Genomic DNA, 19305 nt, shown 5'->3' with positions numbered 1-19305 from the left:
TCGCCCGATCTCCATTACTCCTTTCCTGGGCAAACTCTTGGAAAAGCTGGCCATCTCCCAGCTTAATCTACATACTGAATCTGTTGGTTGCCTCCATAACCACCAGTTTGGCTTCAGAGCTTCCAGAAGCACGGAAACTGTTCTCCTGAACACCTGTGAAGACTTGCTCTCCAATCTTGACTATAATCTCCCTTCTGTCATCATTCTCCTCAATCTATCCCCTGATTTTGACATGGTCAACCATGCCATCCTGCACAATCGCCTCAGCTACATCCTTGGTATTACTCAGCAGACCCTGGCCTGGTTGACCTCCTTTCTCACCGACCGACCCTCTCAGGGCCAACTGGGGTCTTTTCTCTCTTCTATCTCTCTCTACACTTGTGGTGATCCCCAGGGGTCTAACCTCTCTCCCTGGCCCTTGAACCACTACCTGGCAACTCGTGCCCACTGCATTGCTACTTTCTGCTCCATTTTTTAATGTTATGCGGATGACACTCAGCTCTCTTTCAGGCTCCCCTCAGCCACCTCTACTTCTTCTCTCATACCAGACTGTCTGGCTGAAATTCATGAATGGTGTGCCACCAATGATCTCTGCCTTAATGCCAGTAAGACTGAGATCTACCTCATTGGGATACCCGCTTCATCCTTTCCTCTATTTTTCTCTGGCCTCCCACTCTGGGCATTCTTCCTGCTCCTTCCTTTGAGGCTAAGAACCTTGGTGTCATCTTGACTCCACCCTCTCGTTCTCTCCTGACATCTCTGACGTCTCTAAGAAGTCAAACTATCAGCTGCACTTACTCAGAGGTATTCTTCCTTTTCTCACTTTCCAGCAGAAGCTCAAAGTCTCCAGAGCTCTGGTCATCTCTAGGCTATACTATAGCAACAGCCTCTTTCTAAATCTTCCTGCCTCTAATCTTCAACCTTTATAATTTATCCAGAACAGGACTGCCAGACTTGTCTTTTGTCTCAAGCCCAGGGATCGTATCTCTCCAGCCCTGAAATCTCTTAACTGGCTCCCTGTGGCTGCAAGGATTAAGTTTAAGAACCTCTGCATCATCCACAAGGCTTTCTGGGGCCTGAGACTGCTCTACCTCCAACTTTCTCTTCCAAAACATCTTCCTTCTCGAGCTCTCCTCTCATCCACCTCCAACTCTCTGAGGGCCAGACGCTTCTCCAAGCAGAGAGTTGGGGGCAGATCTATCTCCTCGGCTGCAGCCTCCCTTTGGAACAACCCCCCTGCCTCTATCAAACTTAAGCTGAACCACCTCCGGTTTCGGTAGCAACTCAAGACCTTCCTTTTCGCTTCCGCTTTCTCTCTTGCTCTCCCCTGCTGATGCACCTGACTGCTCCGTGCACTCATCACCTGGACACCCTCTGAACTCGGGCCCAAGCTCTTGCATGTCCAGTTGCCCTTGCACTGCCTCCGGGCTCCCCAGCACTTAAGGGTCTGTATCTGCAACCCTACAGTCCCTTCTCTCTGCACCTATGAGCCACCCACTGGCTGCACTTGTGAGTTAACTGCACTTCCCCCTTCCGCTCCCCCCTGGCACGTCTCCCCTTCCCATTTCCCATGCACATGCACGATTGGAATGATACAAGGCCTAGTAAGATCATTATGTTGTCCTCCCTTTGTTTCCCCCTCCTTGTCTTGTCACGCCTAGAAACATTTGTGTACAAGCGCTTTATAAATGCCACATCATATCATATCATAACAGAGATTGCAGGGGTAGCAAAGGAGACCACAGGGGTCATGGCTGCGACCCCCGGTAAACGCCAAATGACGTCCCTGCAACAGCTGGTCGAACACTCCTCATGCTTGATGGTAGCTGTCTTGGGTTCTTCTTCGCCCTAGTACTTATCATAGAGAGACTGTCTGACACATTACAGTAACCTTCGTCTCAGACTTTACCATAGGTAAGGAAAAGTTGGGTATTATTTTGACCCTGTGGGGTGGGGAGATAAAGGGGTTGTGACCCAGATACACGTCCTTGTCCCCCGGATGAAAGTTCCTCCCCATAAGATCCTACCGCATGTCACCACCCCAGGGGGACTATCTGTTAGTGGCCTCACCTCCCTAGCCTCATGGAAAGGGGCGAAGTGACATCATCTGATGGAACGTCACAGTGATAACGGTCACAACATAGGTTTCTGCAGTGAAACCTATCACAGTAATCAATCTTCACCCCAGTAAAAACAAATTCACAGACTGTGGGCCTCATCACGACTAACCCTTAAATCTGGCGGTCGTGCTATTACCGCCGGATTTAAGGGTCCGCCAAATCAGGACTTTGGCGGATTTTGCCCCAGCTCTTGGCTGGGGGGAAATCCGCTGAAAATTCACGCTATTACCGCCAGCGGGATATCCGCCGGCGGTAAGAGCGCGCATTTTCCCCATTGAGCCCAATAGGGAATGGGGCATTCCCGAATGGGCTCAATGGGGAATGGGGAATTACATTACCGCCGAACTCATGATCCAGCGCTGTGTCCCTACTAAAGTTACATTTGGTAGATCGTAACATAATACTTTTCGCCACTTCAGATTCCAATCGTATATAGATTAATAATGGTTCTACAAACTCTAAAACAACCAAAAACAACAAAATTTGAATCTCATGATCAAGCATCAATCTAGCTACTCCTAGCACACATAATGGTATAGTGAGTAAAAGTTTAGCTTAACTCTTTTGACAAATTATTGTGACTATATCGCTCTGAGCAGGAAGCTACATAATGTATATTATATTAAATTCTTTTTTTCAAGCACATGTTTTCCATGTGTAAATAAATCGGAAATTCAAAGATCTAGCATGGGTAAAGGAATAATAGCAATTCATGTCAGGCTCTGTGGCGTGTGCCTGTTTTCCAAGCTTATTGGGAGGCTGAGCAATAGTTCTGGGATGCACTCAGTTGTGTTGAACAGATGTCCACACTGTGGTTGGCATTCATTTGGTGTTCTAGGGGGAACCTTGTAACACCAGGTCCTGTAAAGAGTGTTGAACCGGCCAAGGACAGAAACAAAGCAGGCAAAAACCTGTGTGCTGGGAAGTAGTGTGATGGCACACGTTGGCAGAAGTGTGATGGTACATGTGAGCAGCATGCACAGACTGGTCTGTTCAAGATGTCATTCATCTTGAAATAATATGCATCATTGGACTGATTCAACATTTAAATGAGCTCCATGTATGGTTATGTATAATATTGCAGTGGTTCATGATTTAAATGAGCTCTATATATAGCTATGCATAATATTGTCCTAAAGAAGATGAGCTCTACAAGGAAACTAGTTGACATTGCATATTGGAAAGAGAAAGTGTAAACTTCAAATGGGGTGCACTCATGCACAATTTTTGTAGAAATGCGGAATATGTGGTAGGAACATCCAGTAGAAAGAACATTACCAGGGGTAAGTAATTTGTTCTTCGAATGGATTGTGTCCTCCCATGTTTTCCTCATCTTTGATATTCTCCCATAGCAGTGTGTTGCACGAGGTGGAAACACAGCCTTTCCAAATCTCGATTCCCAGCCCAAAAGGGAATATAAACAGTAATATTTCGCAAATGTATTTACAGAAGACCGGGTGGTAGCATTGCAGATGTCGTGTTGCAGTACCCCTCTCTGGAGGGCTGAAGAAGTAGCTACAACTCTGGTCAAGCAGGCCCTTGGACCTTTGGGAACCTCATTCCCGGCCAGGTTGTAATATTCGGATATACACAGTATGATCCACCGAGACAGAGTTTGTTAAGTAACCACTTGTCCCATTCTGTGGCCCTCATAGCCAACATATAGTTGGTTGTCCACACTTATCTTAGAAAACCTGTTGACATAAAAGCTCAAAGCTCTTCTAGGGTCAAGTCTGTGTAATCTCTCCTTCTCTTTAGATCGATGAGGAGGAAGAGGGTAGAAAGCCGATAAGAATCTTTTGTGTCAATTTAAATTCTGATACTATTTTTGGCAGAAAAGAGGGACAAACCCTCAAAACGACCTTGTCCTTATGAAAGACTGTGAATGGTGGTTTAGAAGACAAGGCCTGGAGCTCGCTCACTCTAAGAAATAATGGCTGTTATGAATACAATTTTCATAGACAACATCATAAGTGGACAAGAATGTAATAGCTCAAATGGAGAACCTATCAGGAAGCTTAAAACTAGGTTGAGATCTCAGACCGAACAATAAAAGGAACCGGTGGAAAGATTCTGGACAACACTTTCAGAAATTGGATGAGTAGAAGAACCTTGAAGTAGGAACCTTGTTCTGGAGAGCGCTTGAAAATGGGCAGTGCAGCTAGATAGCCTTTGGCTGTAGCAACCTGTAGCCCCTGATGGGTTAAATGTAGTAGAAAAGACAAAACCGATGGTGTGTCATAAGTAAATGGATCAATTCCTTTATCTCTACAACAGTTGCAAAATGTGTTCCAACAGCAGTGGTATAATGATTTTGTAGATGGCCTTCTGGTCAAAAGCAACACCTCCATGACATCTTCTGTAAGGTCCCAATCTTTGTACTTCAACCTCTCCGAACCTATGTGTGGAGATGGAGGGTTGTGATCTCTTGATGAAGAATGTGACTCTCCTCATGCGAAAGAAGGTCCTCTTTTTGTGGACAATGAATTCAAGGGCAGATGGACATTCCCAAAAGTTCTGGGTATCACGTCCTCCTGGCCCAGTCTGGAGCAATCAGGATCATGGATTTCTGAAATGTTCTTAGCCTCCTGAGAACATGAGGAATGTCGGGGATAGGAGTACAGAAGTGGAAATTCCCAGTCCACTACAATTGCATCCCCTAGAGCTCCTCTCAGGGGAAATTCCCTGGAGCAGAACTGTTTGCACTTCCGGTTGACACTGATCACGAACAGATCCACTTGTGTGGTTCCCCAAAGGGTGAAGATCTCTTGAAGGACTTTTTGAGCTAACTCCCATGCATGGGAGACTGTGCTCTGTCTGCTCAGAGGGTTGGCCACTGTGTTTTCTTCTCCGGCCAGATGATCTGCAGACAGAGAGATTCCTTCTTGCAGTGCCCAGAATCAGAGCTGCATTGCCTCTTTGCACAGATGCAGTGACCCCACACCCCCTCTCTTGCTGAGGTAATGCATCGCCACTGTGTTGTGCATCATTATCAGGACACTCTTTCCTCGTACAGAGGGCAGGAAGGCCATCAGCGCTAGTCTGAGATTGTCTTCAGCTCCAAAAGGTTGATATACAGTTTGGATTCCAACGTAGACCAGTGTCTGCTGATTGTTTGACCATTGGTGTGAACTCCCAACCTGATAGGGACGCGTCTATAACCACCATAATCTCTGGCCATGGTTGCCAAAAAGGTTCCCCCTTCAACACATTTTCCTTGACGGACCACCAGAGGAGATCCTGCATGACCCTGTTCAGGAGGTATTACCCAAATTGACCTTTTACAATTGACCTTTTGCACAATTGATCTAATTATAGTGGTCCTAATTGACCTTCTGCACAATTGACCTTCATATAATTTTTGTTATTTTATATATGTATTGTGTTGGTTTTGGATTATAAATAAAATAAGGGGATTGGATTGGGGGTTCCAGGGGGATTTGGATTGGGTGGGGGGTTTCGGGGAGGTTCCCCCCGCATATATGTCCTAATTGACCCTCTAAATTAGGTCAATTCTCCCAAGGTCAATTGTGAAAAGGTCAATTAGTATACAACCGTTCAGGATCCGTACCAGTCCTGAAGGCCCACTGAAGAGACCACATTCTCAGATGGGCCTCTGGCACCAGAAAAATGCAGGATGCCTTGAGACCAAGCAACCTCAGAAAATCGAAGCCTGGAGGATTTGAGGCACTTTGAAATGTGTTTACCATCTGCACTATGTGGATAGCCCTCACTTGAGGTGGTAAAGATTTTCCTGAGGAAGAGTCCAGGACTGTTCCAATGAATTGCAGCTTCTGGGAAGGTGTCATGTGGGACTTCTTGAAGTTGAGGGAGAAGCACAGCTTGTGGAGAGAATGACAGGTGCTGTCCAGATGTTCCAGAGTCTGTTGAAGTTAACAGGCTCTGATCAGCCAATCCTCCAGATACGGGTAGATGTGAAGCCCCCCCTCTGTAGATTCGCTGCCACCACTGCCATCATCTTGCTGAAAACCCTTGGGGCGGATGTCAGGCCGAATGGCAGAACTCGAAACTGATAGTGAGAACTGCCAAAGGCGAATCACAGGTAGTTCCTGTGCTTGAGATGAATTGGCAGATGAAAATAAGCATCCTGAAAATCCAATGACACCCTCCAATCCTGTAGCTGAAGGGCCTGGAGGATCTGCAATAGAGTGACCATCGTGAACTTGTCCTTCCTGAGGAACTTGTTCAAGCATCTCAAGTCTAAGATGGGTCTCAACCCTCCATCCTTTATCGAGATCAGAAAATAAGGTGAGTACCAGCCTTGATTTCTTTCCGCTGCAGGTACCTGTTCGACTGCACCCTTCTCCAACAGTTTCTGAATTTCCTGAAGTAGGAGCGGATCTCGAGAGGGACAGTTGGATGGTCTCTTTAGAAGAGGGAGGCATTAACCATGGGCGACAGTTTGCAGCCCGCAAGCATCTGTTGTAATACTTCACCATTCTTTAAGATGCTGGGATGATCTGCCTCCCACCACTGTCAAATGTTTCAAGTTTAGTTTTCAAAGTGGTTTTTTGTCACCGGTTGGTGCAGAAGGCAAGGCAGAGGATATTGCTGCAGCTCCTGCACCTAAACGTCCACAAGCGACTCGAGGTTGCCTTCTTTGTCCCTTCTAGTTAAATTGACCTTGTCCTCTGCTAACTGAGGAATAGTAATGAAACAAATGATTTCTCCATCGCTGAGCAGAAGATGGAGGTGTTTAACCTTGTTGGGTCTGCCTAATGGCCTGACTCAAAGATTTTGGCAATGCCTTAGATAACTGCAACTTTCAATATTTTTGTCGGCTTTAGGTCCAAACAAGTAGGACCCTTCAAAACAGCATATCCAATCATCTGGATTGCACATCAGAAACAAACCCTGATTTACAAGGCCAGGCAAATCGTCTAAGCACTGTACCAGCAGCCATAGAACAGCTAATACAATCTACAGTGTCTAGCACTGACTGCAATGATTGGCACATAGCATATTTACTGTCCTGAATAATGCTCATAAAACCATCCCTTTCCTCACCCTCTGGCTATCACCTCCCAGAGGGACTGTGGGATAGGCTGCTCCCTTAGATGCAGAAGTAGCAGCTTGAACAACAAAGCTTTGTGGACTTGGATGTTTCGAAAGAAACTCTTGATCCAGTGATGAGGGTCTGTATTTTTTTGTGAAATCCTTGTGCACCTCAGGGATGGTATCTGGATTTTTCCAGTTTTCTAGAACTCTATTTTTCACTGCTGTATGGAAGGGAAGGACTTGGGTCCTTAGGTGGTCCTGTGTCCAAAATATCTGTAAGGTCATCCTGGTCATCTTCAACAGATGTTCTAACCCATCCAAGGTATTCAAAAACCTTTGCAATTACTGACCTCTAAGATGCATCAGCATGATCGGAACCTCCAGAAGTGCCAGAATCAACCCGTAGAGAGGTGTCTAGATCACTGGCATCCTGCAGGGTGTCCACAAGTCTCTCGTTTTAGATTTCTGGGATGTCAGCTCCTCTGGAACACCAGGAGTGCCGTATTCCCTACCAACATTATAAATAGGGCTTTCTTCCTCCACCTCTTCCTCATTTTTGGGGTATGAGTAACCATTTGTTTTGTAAGCAACTCATAACTACGCAGTAAATAACACGCCGAGGCAAAGACCTGCTTCGAGCAGCTGTGTGGAAAAACGGAACTGAGGCAACGAGAGTGGTGCGTGCCATATATACCAGCGTCAACATCATACTCCAGGAGGACGGAGGTTTTGGAGGGCCACAAGGTTGATGATGACGCAGAGCGCCCTCTGCTAAGAAACATTTCCGAGCTGCAAGCAGGATATCAGAGTATATCAAAGGTGAGGAATACATGGAGGACACTATCAATTTGAAGGGGCATTGCAGGGCTGTCAGACAGTGTTCCTCTGATGAGAGGGAGCATCGCTCTGAGAGTCCTGCCGGCAGTGGAGACTGGGTGAGTCACGCATCTCGCCCTCTTCACTCCCCCAGGTCATAATGTGCCTCATAAATCTAAGGTGCCTCTGCTGTCCAAAGATTGGACATTTGTGCCATGTAAGCCGTTTTTTAAAGATTAGAAAAAATTGTAATTTTAAGAGTTAAAATATTCACTTTATTGTTCTATTTGTAACTGTAACATTTGTATTACATTTGATTGAAAATATACTTGAGATTTTTTTTTCCAATGTAATATGTTATGTTATGTCATGTTACCTACATTTGTAAAGTGTACCTTCAACATCAACGGCATCATGGCGCTGAGGGGGTAAGAACTAACGCAGTGCCAAGCAGTGAAACCATCAAGCTCCGATTGAAAACAAATACGTCTTTAGCGCTCGCCTAAAACAAAGATGTTCAGTCATCTCACAAAGACACAGAGGGGTAAAGTTCCAGAGTAGGGCCACCACGGCCAAAAACTCTCAACCACTCACACAGGCATATTTAAAGCAGGCAAGGAGGAGCGGAGAGCATGGAAAAGGACATAATGACTAAATATTTAGAAAACCTGTTGAACCATGCACAGGGCGTTAAACTAAACACACTTCGCTATTGGCAGCCAGTGAAAAGTATTCAGAATCGGAGAGGCTGAGGACAGGTGAGCGACCCAAATGGTAAACCGCACAGCCGAGTTTTGAAGGGCTTGCAACCGGTGAAGGAGGAAAGCGGGCTGAGCAAGAAACAGTGTGTTGCAATAATCTACTGAACCAGATGTTAATGAGGATACGACCAAGGGGCGAGGTGAGTAGGGAATATATGGTAGCCCCTTATGAATGATGAGCAATTTAAAGTGAAATGCCTGGCAGGCTGCGCTAACCATGTTCTTGCATGGACAGCGAGGCAGAAAACTTCACATCCAAGATCTTAACCACTGGGGAAGGCAAAGGCAAAAGGCCCACTTCTAGGAGCCTGAAAACCAACGACCACCCAGAAGACTCAGGCGAGGTGCCAACTATCAGCACCTCTGTTTTTTCTCCATTAAGACAGAGCCAATTTTTCCCATCCAACAATGGACAGCAGAGGGACAGAAGCGGCACCACTCAGCAGTAGATGGCACAGAAAGGTGAAGCCGCAGCAGAATCTATGCATCATCAGTGTAAGAAGGACACCAAAAACCAAAAGAGTGAATCAGTTTAACCAGAGGTGGAATACATAGATTGAAGAGAAGGGGAGAAAGAGCAGAGCCTTGGGGAACACCACAGTTGAGGTGCTTAGCCACTGAAGTAAAAGGGGAAAGAGAGAGAGACTGAGAGTGTACAGAAAGGAAACACCCAAACCAGTCCAGGACTCGGCCAGAGATGTTCACTGAGGACAGCCTCTCCTTGAGGATACCATGGTCCACAGTGTCAAATGCGGCAGAGAGGTCCAGCATGATCAGGGCCCCAGTAGCATCCTAATCCACTATCAGGGCTACCTTAACAGCTGCCGACGCCAGGACCGATTCAGGTCCCCGGTTGGGCCGGAACCCGGACTGTAAAGGGTCCAGAGCACCAGAATCCTCCAAAAAAGAGCGAAAAAGGGGAGTGACCAAAGCTTCAAGAAGTTTCATACAGAACGAAAGGAGAGAGAGGGCTGAAAATTAGAAGGGACAGTGGGATCCAAATTCGTTTTTTTAAAAGGAGGAATGATCAAAGCATGATTGAGGATAGCCGGAATGTGAGCACTAGAAAATGAAAGATTGACAGCAGACGTAATGTAAAGAAGGCATGGTATCACAAGTATAAGACTGGCACAATGGATACAATTTGTAAAACTTTTATTGTAAATGTTGGGGTCGGAAACACTCCTAATTTGCCCTATAACTAAGATGGGAGTACTCTCGGCCATCAAACGATAAACAAAACAGTTCTAGTGGTGTCAGTCAAATCAAAATGGCCTACGCTAAAAAAAACGAATGCCTGCTCTGTCTCTTAGACAAAAAGTGTAAAAAGGAGAAATGTATGTAAAAGGAAAAATCAGTGTTCGAAAAAGCTCAAAAGAATAAAAGTAGTTGAACCAGCTCTCCTCCCCATGTTACACCTCACAGAGAATGGCTGTCCCTGTTTGATATGATATGATATGATATTATATGATATGATATGGCATTTATAGCGCGCCTATACACAAGTGTTTCAGGCATGATCTAGGCATGATGACACACTCAGGCTCGGTTTCTAACACTCTAAGCAGTTCCAAACAGTATATTGAGGCCTGCCTGGCCATCCACGTTAAAATCATTTTCTTGACTTTCCTAAATTATATTTCCAACGTTAAGTTCACGAAGGTTCCCATCTGCCGGGCTCAGACCTTACAGCACACAATTCACAAAGGTCCCCTTTGCTGGGCTCAGACTCTCACATCACAGTTCAACACAAACTTGCAAGGGGGCTTCCTTCCCCAAGTTCATTGTACTTCAGGTCTCCCTCAATAGCGCTTGGACCCTTTTCGAAGACTTTCAATTTTGCGTGGCACTTTTACCAGACAGCCGTAAGTTCACGTTTAGTTTCACTTAATTTGCTTTCGCTATCTGTTTGCTTTATAACTTCAAACAATGTACCTTTTGCCAAACCACTCTGTTAATTAGTATCATGATCTCACAGCTGCTTTTTACTTCAAAGTTCATTTACAGGTCTGCCTTTCTTCGCTTCTCATCCACACGTGTGCAGCCTTAACTTGTGATATAATGTTGCAACTTCATTCTCTTTAACACACACAGGTCGCTGAGGTCGCTTGCCAACTCACCGACTGTGTCCACTTCTTTCTTGTTTTGCTATTTTCAATTCATGAGTCAAGGTTAGACCCACAGGCTTTGCATTGCCTCCCCAACTCTGTCGCTCACCCCGGAGGGTCGCTGGCATCCTTTGAACACAATGCAATCTTCACTTATGGGATCTGGCCTTCTCTACGTCTCTTTCACAGTCTGTCGGAGACAACAACCTCCAATAGGGAAACCTTGGGGTTTTAGGCCCGCTGCTCTCATCCCTTGGTCTGTTGCTCTGCCCCAGTAGGTGTGCCCTCGTCCCAGCGGTTCTTCTCGTGTTCGTGTTCTGCCTTGCTCAGAATGTGTCTTTAGGTGTTGCCTTTTATTCGTGTGAGGAGAGCTAACTGGTATCAGGTGTATGCACTCAATGTAAAGTGCCTGACTTTGCCTGACCCATTTAACGGGCCATGTCCAGTACGATGTGAGATAGTTAGTCTGGTTGCTCTCAGTCATCCTCTTCCTCGGCCCAGTGTTTGTGAAAAAAAGTGGGGGGATGTTGGGCCTTCGGAAAATCCTATAAAATAGAATGGGGTAGATGAACAAAAAAGGGGGGAATACAGTGTCTCACCATTGGCTGCCTCACCCCACTCCCTGAGGACCCCTCACCCAGGTGATCCTCCCGTACTGGTCCACCCCCAGGATCTGGATCCAAAAGCGATGGCCATGCCGTGGCCACCTGGATGACAAGTCCTTGAGGACCAGCAGGTGAGACACCCTTTGGATTCTCACAGTAAACACAGAAGAAATGCCAGTAATGATGTCCTTAAGAATGCTGAGAGGAATGGGATAAGCGGGAGACGCTGATTTCAAACTGAGAGTGGCTGAAATAACCTCAGATTCTGCAAATATCGGAAAGGTAGACCAGCCAGAGACAGGTAGGCTCAGGCTCAATGAATCTGCAGGAGATAGCAGAGTAGAGGAGGTGACAGCAATTTTCTGTGTGGTGATTGTGAATGTATCATCAATAAAATATTGGCAAATAAATTACCCAATGTAGACCACAGAAGAGTACTTGAGGCCTATGCTTGATAGAAATGAATGCTATTGACATATTCCCCAAGTCTAGGTTGCACACTATCAGCAAGTTCAAAAATATGTCTTTGTCACTTTGCAGAAAGCAGAAAGCTTACAGGTAAGGCAAATTGTGCTTTCTCTTGGTTTAAGTTACAGACTGTTGAGAGAGCTGGGCCTGCCCCAGATAAACAACTCTGTCAGGGCCAATGGGATCATAGAAGAAGATGGGCCCCATTTGCAAGATGGCCTATTTGGAATGGTGGGTGAGGTTTCAGTGTTGTGTGTTATGTTTCAAATTGCAGCATAAGAGCTCAGAAAATACTGTTGCTCAAGATCCCAAGACTTCTCTGCAATAATACAGACCCTTTGCATTGATGAATACTTCCATTCAGCCATTTGGTTTCAAAGTCAAAGGGTGTACTGTGCGGTCAAGAGCAGAAGACTGCAGTAAAATGAATTCCCCAAACCCAAAAAATTACTTATATGGTGATTGCTTTCTGCTCTGTCCTTGGAACACCAGACCTCAGTACGAGGTCACCATACCTCAGTATTCTTTGCATAGTTATATCCTATTTACATGACATATTATTATTTTAACAGGAAATCATGAGCTTCGCATTGATCTTCTAACTTTTGACTACGCTCGCCATTATGCCACATATAGCGGATTCAAAATAGCTCCAGAATCTGAGAACTACAAACTCATATTTGGAGAATTTACAACTGGAAACGCAGGTGAGAATATCTGAAACATCCACATGTCAAATTAAATACATAATATGTGTTTCTTCACACAGGTGGGGTGAAGGGTGCACTCTGGTTCCTAGCTCTTTGAGCCTTATGGTCAGGAGATATTCTACTCCAAGCGCTTTTGTGACTATCCCGTGACCATGGAAGAGGGTCAATTCACGTGTTTGTGGTTAAAACCAAAAAAGATGCAGGTTTTGATACCATTTATTGGATTTACTGAAAATGGTTTATAGTCATAATCTCTAATACAAATATGTCGAAAGTCATAATGTCGAAAAAATAAAGTCGAAAACAAAAATGTCGAATTTTTTTTGTTGATTTTTATTCGAAATGGGGGGGTTCCCCCCCCCCCAACCCCTCTTTTTGAATTTTTTTTTAATGTTTTACCCCTTTTTTTTACCACCGGAACCCCAAAAAAACAGGTAAATTAAAAAAAAAACAATTCGACATTTTTGTTTTCGACATTATTGTTTCGACATTATTGTAATTCGACATTTTGTTTTCGAGATAATGACTGGACACCACTGAAAATACTATGCAGCGATGAAACAAGCATTTGTTTTTAAAATCCCACAGACGTCTTCATTAGATATTGCAGAGTGAAATAATTTGTAAAAGAAAGCCACAGCATCTATCATTCTCAAAACAAAGAAAAAACAGAAAGATTTTAAACCTCATTGGCTGAAGGAACAGTATGCATGGAATGTGGGTCTGTAATTGCTGTCTTATTTAAACTACCATAAACATCCAGGAGGCAAGGAACACATAAGGGTTTGGAAAAAATACACATTCTGAGAGTTGCATTTAACAAAAAAGTCCTTTTGTATGTTAACCCATTAAGTTAGGCCCAGGCAGTCTTAAGGTGGGGCTCGCCAGTTTCCTAAAATTACTGATGTTTTTTTAAAAGGTGCATTGAAGTGAGTTTTTAAAACAAATACTTAGGAAACAGGGTCAGTGTGGCATTTTTCTCACATAAGGTCTAAAAATGTGTTTTGCAGCCTTTATATAGTAACAGGACATTTCACTGATTCCAATGCAGATGCTAAGGTTTCCTGGCTGGTATATAATGTGGCGCTACAAAACATTGCTCTCAAGCTTTAACTGGCACAGTCTCCAATGTTGTTGGAGATTACACCAACTGAACTGAAACAGAACCTGTTCTGAAGACTGAGGCATCACTATGCCTCAATCTTCACAATGGTTTCCTTGCTTTAATGCAGTGTAGCAAATGCAAAAAACATTACTCGTGTTTTAAAAGGGCAGTGTCCATTCTTATCTCAGCATGTTTCATGCTTGGTCATGGGTGCCACCCATTTGAGCTTATCTGTCCAAGATTTCCATGCTCAGTGTCTTGTGACTCTCACGCATTAGGAGTCCTGAACAGAAGTGTCTGATAGCTGTTGGTGAGAATTGGTACTGGAGGGAAGTCTTCTGACTTGGTTAGTGGTAGTGCATTGTGAACCTGGGTTCAAAGTAGGCCTTAGTGTGTCATTAAACCCATATCTATGTTCAGACAGCTGTCTTTTCGGTTAAGCATCTTCGGGTACTTGAGCTCCCTTGTCCTTCCGTGTGTGGTATTTGAAAGGCTACCTTTTAAAACCACCTTAAAAGATTCTGGAATGAGTGCCCATCCTGTGTGAAGTGTCGACCAACTGGTGGTTCTGTTTTGTGTTTTGAGATGGTGTATCCATGTAGGTTCTTCCTTTCATGCAGCTTTTGCAGTTTTCACCCACATAATTCCCTTGCATGCATGTTTTTATATTGGACGAGGCATACAACATTGGAGGGTCTGCGGTTGTATGTCTAGTGTATCTGTATTGTTCCGTTCCACTGGGTTGCTATGGCAGATCCAGTGCTAGGTTTTTTGGTTGCTTGCATTCAGTTAGCAGAGTGTTTTTGAATATATTTCTCAGCTCAGAATCACTGATAAAACTTTATTTTAGGTCCTTAGCAATCACATTCAGTTATCAATAAAGGTATTTGTTCTGTCTCTCTGATGTCTCTCTGCTGTCTCTGTATTGTAGCAGGTTGTCTCTGGGTATTTTCAATGCACAATTACATTTCCTGTCAAGTTGTCCGGTTGAGTGACTCTTTTGCAAGAAGGATGTACAGAGTGTGGCGAGGTTATTGTCCTGTCAGTGGTTTTCTTGAATACAGCTGTTTCAAGATGGCTGGTCCTTCCTACCAAGATGGTTGTATATAGGAAATGTGTGCTCTTCTAGGAGTATTCCCTGGTGCACTTTATGCATTAGTGGAAGCCATTAGTGATTGAAGGAATTGTTCAAGAGTCTTCACCTTCTGTCCAAATCAAGAAAATGGCATCAATGTAAAGCAGGTATGTTAGTGGTTTCAGGAATTGTTTTGTAAGACCTTCTGTTCCAGGTCCGCCATGAAAAGGCTAGCATACCAAAGTGCAATGTTTTGCTCATAGCCATTCCAGTCTTGTGTAGGAAGTTTCTTCTCTTGACGCAGAAATTGTTGTGTGTGAGTATGAATCTGATAAAAAATGTGAGAAGTGTGGTTAGGGTATCAAACTTGGTGTTCAAATTTTGCACACATTTCTGGTATGCATATTTCATCTTCATGTCGAAGGTTGGAATTAAGTGCACTGATTTCCAATGTGGCCAGGAGTGCATCCGTTGGTACATAGGCTGTCTCCTGAATCTTTCTGAGTGCGTGTGTCTTGTTGTGTTGTGTCATGTACACTACTGTGCACTGGTTAAATCCAAACATTCTTGTTGCAGTGAATTCTAGTAGTTGTAGTCAGTCACAATCAGCCAGGAACCAGCCCTTCCTATTTTGTAGGGTAACACCCACAGTGGGGGGTGAGAGTACCAAACATTGTGACCCTAATAGTAGGTGTTAGGGAGAATTCTCAGAAATGTGCCAATTCCTCTCTACCTTAGAGACCCCCAGCTCTTTTGCTGGACTCTAGGACTTTTTCATTTTTACCTGGAGAGAGTGAAACCCTTTTTCCCACTCTCTCATGTATTTTAATGTGATTTTCTCTCTGCGTTTCTTTTGTTTAATGGAGTCTGACAATCTCCGTAGGCATCTTTTCACATTGTAGTCAACAGCACCTTCAGCGCAGTGCTACAGGGAAGTCCTCCAGATTTCCCCCAAAGGTTAAAATATCTTTCCTCTGGGGTAGCTCCTGTTTCCCAGAGCGGTAAAGTAAAATTGACTTTACTTTACAAATTGTAACTCTAGAGCCAGCACACCCTATCTTACCATAGAGTGCTGGAGGGGATACTTAGTAGCCCCTTTGTCTAACTTCCCATGTAACATTTTTTATGTTACCACTGTTAGCCTTAACGCAATTAATGGCTGGTGCAGTGGTTACTTTTTACTACTGTGTTGTGTCTTTACCGTGGGCTGCGTTAGCAGCTATGGTAAAACACCCATGGGTGCCATTTCTGTCAAAATGGCCTCTGTCTTCTTTTTTTGCCATTTCTTGTTGTTTCGGTCGTGCTTGAGATTTACTCTGTGTGCCAAACCAGGTTTGGTCCCTTTCTTCATTTTGTCTTTGGCAGGCTTCACGAGTGAAACCCGCCTCTGGCTCCAGAGAGTCTGGTGGGGGTAGGAAGTGAGGTAGGTGCCCGAAACTCCCTCTGTTTAGTGCCCTAGGAGACCCAAATGCACTCTGTGATGATTGACTGACTGGCTGTCCGGCAAGGACAGTCACCCTGCTGGGTGATTGACAGCTAGGTGGAATGAATGGGAGAAACCTGCATAAAAGATGAGGCTTTTTGGCTTGGAAGGCAGAGTCGATAACTGGATGAAGGAATCCAAAGAAGAACTTGAAGAAGACGCCCGCTGCAACTCCTGGACCGTTGGTTTGCCCGGTGAAGCCCTGCAGCTGTGCTGAAACTCCAAATTTGCATCGACAGAAAAGCCCCTGCAAGGACGACTTCTCCCTTTGAGTTGGTGGGACCAATCACCTCCAAAGTAAGTCACATGGACATCGCTCTCGAAGCTGGTTGATATTCCACAGAGTTGCTGCTGGAACCGAATAACCAGGGAGAGGAACACCAGATTGTGTGCGCTGCTTTTAAGCTGGCCAAGAGCTCCAGTAAGATCCTCCGGACTCCCAGGAAGCAGGGCTGACCGAGCCACCTCAACAGAGTGCTGACTCCAGATGCAAGGAAAGCTCACCTCGACAGCCAGGAACCGTGGTGTTGCTGAGCAGGGTAGATGGGAGGAGCGGAAACACCGAAGCGCCACGTGTTTGAAGATCGGCGGTTGCTGTCGGTAACTGTCCCATTGCAGTGCAGGAGTCCACAGGCGTTCTCTCTCTTGTCCCCACGACTGAGGCCCAGGAACACCAGGATCTGCACAGGAACAGAAATCATCTGCTGCTTTTCTTCGAACTAAAGGCACTGTAAAGTCTGAGAGAACTTACATCTTGTTGGAGATTCGTTTCTACTCTTGACAGCTTGTGGCCCTACATTGCATCTTCCTTTTTACTAAAGACTTCTCAAGACATTGTGCAAAGACTTTACTACCTGCAAGAAGTGCTTCAGCTACATAGACTTTTGTCCATTGACTTTGGCCTAACCTATTTCGACTGAAAGAGTCTTCTCTCCTCTGACATTGGGGAGGATTGAAAAGTATTTGCCTACTTAAGAATCATTGCGATCTCTTGTTTATTCTTATAACCTTTGCTTTAACCCAACTCTGACTATTCTAAATGCCAAACAGTAGTATATCAATGTCCACAGTGTCCTAAACAATTGATGTCACTTGAGGGTGTAGGAAAAGCCTGTGTGCCATCCCAAATGGCTGCTTGCTGATTTAGAATCTAAGAGTTTGTGTTTTCTGAGGGTATTTGTGTGTTGCTATTATATTGCTTCCTACTAACAAGGCATACGTGATAAAAAAATGTTTTGCTTTTGCTTTTTTGCTGCGGTTTGCCGGATCGGACGGACCGAAAAATGAATGCAGGCGCGCATTTCTGCTTTGGCCATTGGCTCGCGCTTCCCAGGCTGTGTTTATTTCTGAGTTTCCAAAGTTCAGGCTGCATGTAGATTGTCGTACCGTCTGTGCAGCACATACTGCGTTGTTTCACACGCTGGCAATATTTTTGGATTGGTGGCACTGCAAAGGAGACCTGTGCTGTCCACTGAGAGCTGAGGTAAGCAGAGTTTGTCTGTATGTCACTGGGCCTCATTCCGAGGTGGGCGCAAAGGGATTACCAGCACCGGTAAGGAACCCGGTGCCGGTAATCCCTTTGCGCCCTATTCCGAGGCCCCTTTGCGGGCCCGTCCTTAATGCCTGGTTTTACCAGGCGTTATGGACGGGACCCGCAAAGGGACTTCAGAGCTAAGAACGGTACCGCAATTTACGGTACCGTTATTAGCACCTCCCCCTTCCCATTGAGCCTTATGGGGGCTGAAGTGGGAAAGGGGAATGGCTTTTTCAATGGGGACTTACTGGTCCCGCAAAGGTCAGACTAGACCGGTAAGTCCCCATTGAACGAGGGCGGACGCGGTACCGGTATTGGTGCTATGTGCTAATAGCTAATAGCGCCATGACTAGCACCAACCTTAGAATGAGGCCCACTGTGTCCCTGTTTTCCCTACGCCCAAAATAATGTGAGCCTCCAATGGCACATTCCCAGGCTGCTGGTCTCTACATGTGAGATCACTGCTGTCAGCGGTCATGAACTGCTGTGAATGTCACAAGCAACAACAGATGTGTGTATACAAATTAACTGCACTTTGTCACTTCGATTTAATATCAAAAGATAACAGCAACTATAGCCCTTGTGGCAACAGGTCAGCAAAAAAGCAGCCACACCCTCAACAAGAAAATGAGCCCTTTCATTAAAACATCGTAGAAAATGTGCCCTACAAACACTTCAGAGTTTTTTCCTTTGTTACTTCTGTGATCTAAGTAGGGATGTGTTCTTTGCTCCGGGCCACAGAGAATGGCTCTGCAGAAGCATTCACAGGGCTTGATTTCGTTTGCAAAGCTTTACGCTTCATGTATTTCCACTGGAGAGCCCATACGGTGGATAGTGTTGGTAATGAGCCAGGGGGGGGTGGGGGGTTCTTGCTGGCTGTTTGACTATGTGCTCTCGCATGTTTGCTGTGTATTTTTGATCGATCCTGTCAGTGCGTTTGGGAGGCATTAGGGCGATTTCTGAGGGCTTCAGGATTAGTCGATTGATGTTGAAGATTCCTCTTCGTTGTCTGCAAGAATCCTTGTTCTAATTAGTTAAATAAGTCCCATTTATTTCTCTATACTGTCCTCTTTTTTGGGTTTGCACGTGGGTCTATTTGAGCCAGGTTTTTATCCTCGCCAATGTCTTTTAAGTGTGCCAATTACACTTTTTCTGTTGGGGAGACCCATATCATGCCTCCATACCTCGGTTCAGTTTGACAGCTATGGTCAGGTCAAGCTTTTCAGTGATGCTGAGGGACCCCAGCCACTCTGGCGGGCTTCATGTCTGGTGATTGACTTTAATCCATCGCGACAGAGGTGCTGCGAAGGAGACTTTTGCTCAGGTTCTTGGCGTGTCTTACCACCACCAATTACTGCAGAGAATAGTTAGGGGATTCTGTGATTCAGGCGCCATGTTGGGACCACCCTCTCATCACTGCATAATGTTTGAAACCTATTCATCGTGACTAAATAAAGCATAGGGCCGGCTGCGTGCCTGTAGCTACTGTCATGGTTTAATA

At 45.1% G+C, this 19305-nt stretch overlaps 1 protein-coding gene across 2 annotated transcripts in view; it reads left to right on the top strand.

The window, feature by feature from the left end:
* The window catches only part of LOC138471864 (ficolin-1-like), a 199192-nt gene that overhangs the window by 113145 nt on the left and 66742 nt on the right, over nt 1–19305 (top strand). For both annotated transcript variants that reach the window (XM_069609722.1, XM_069609723.1), the window contains exon 9: nt 12470–12604. In XM_069609722.1, coding sequence (XP_069465823.1) covers nt 12470–12604 — 135 coding nt within the window. The remainder of the gene's footprint in view (nt 1–12469; nt 12605–19305) is intronic.

This window comes from Ambystoma mexicanum, chromosome 8 (assembly GCF_040938575.1).
Source record: "Ambystoma mexicanum isolate Mex_15411 chromosome 8, UKY_AmexF1_1, whole genome shotgun sequence".
NCBI lineage: Eukaryota > Metazoa > Chordata > Amphibia > Caudata > Ambystomatidae > Ambystoma > Ambystoma mexicanum.
Note: the sequence above shows the minus strand (reverse complement) of the source record. Positions and strands in the feature narration are given on the sequence as shown.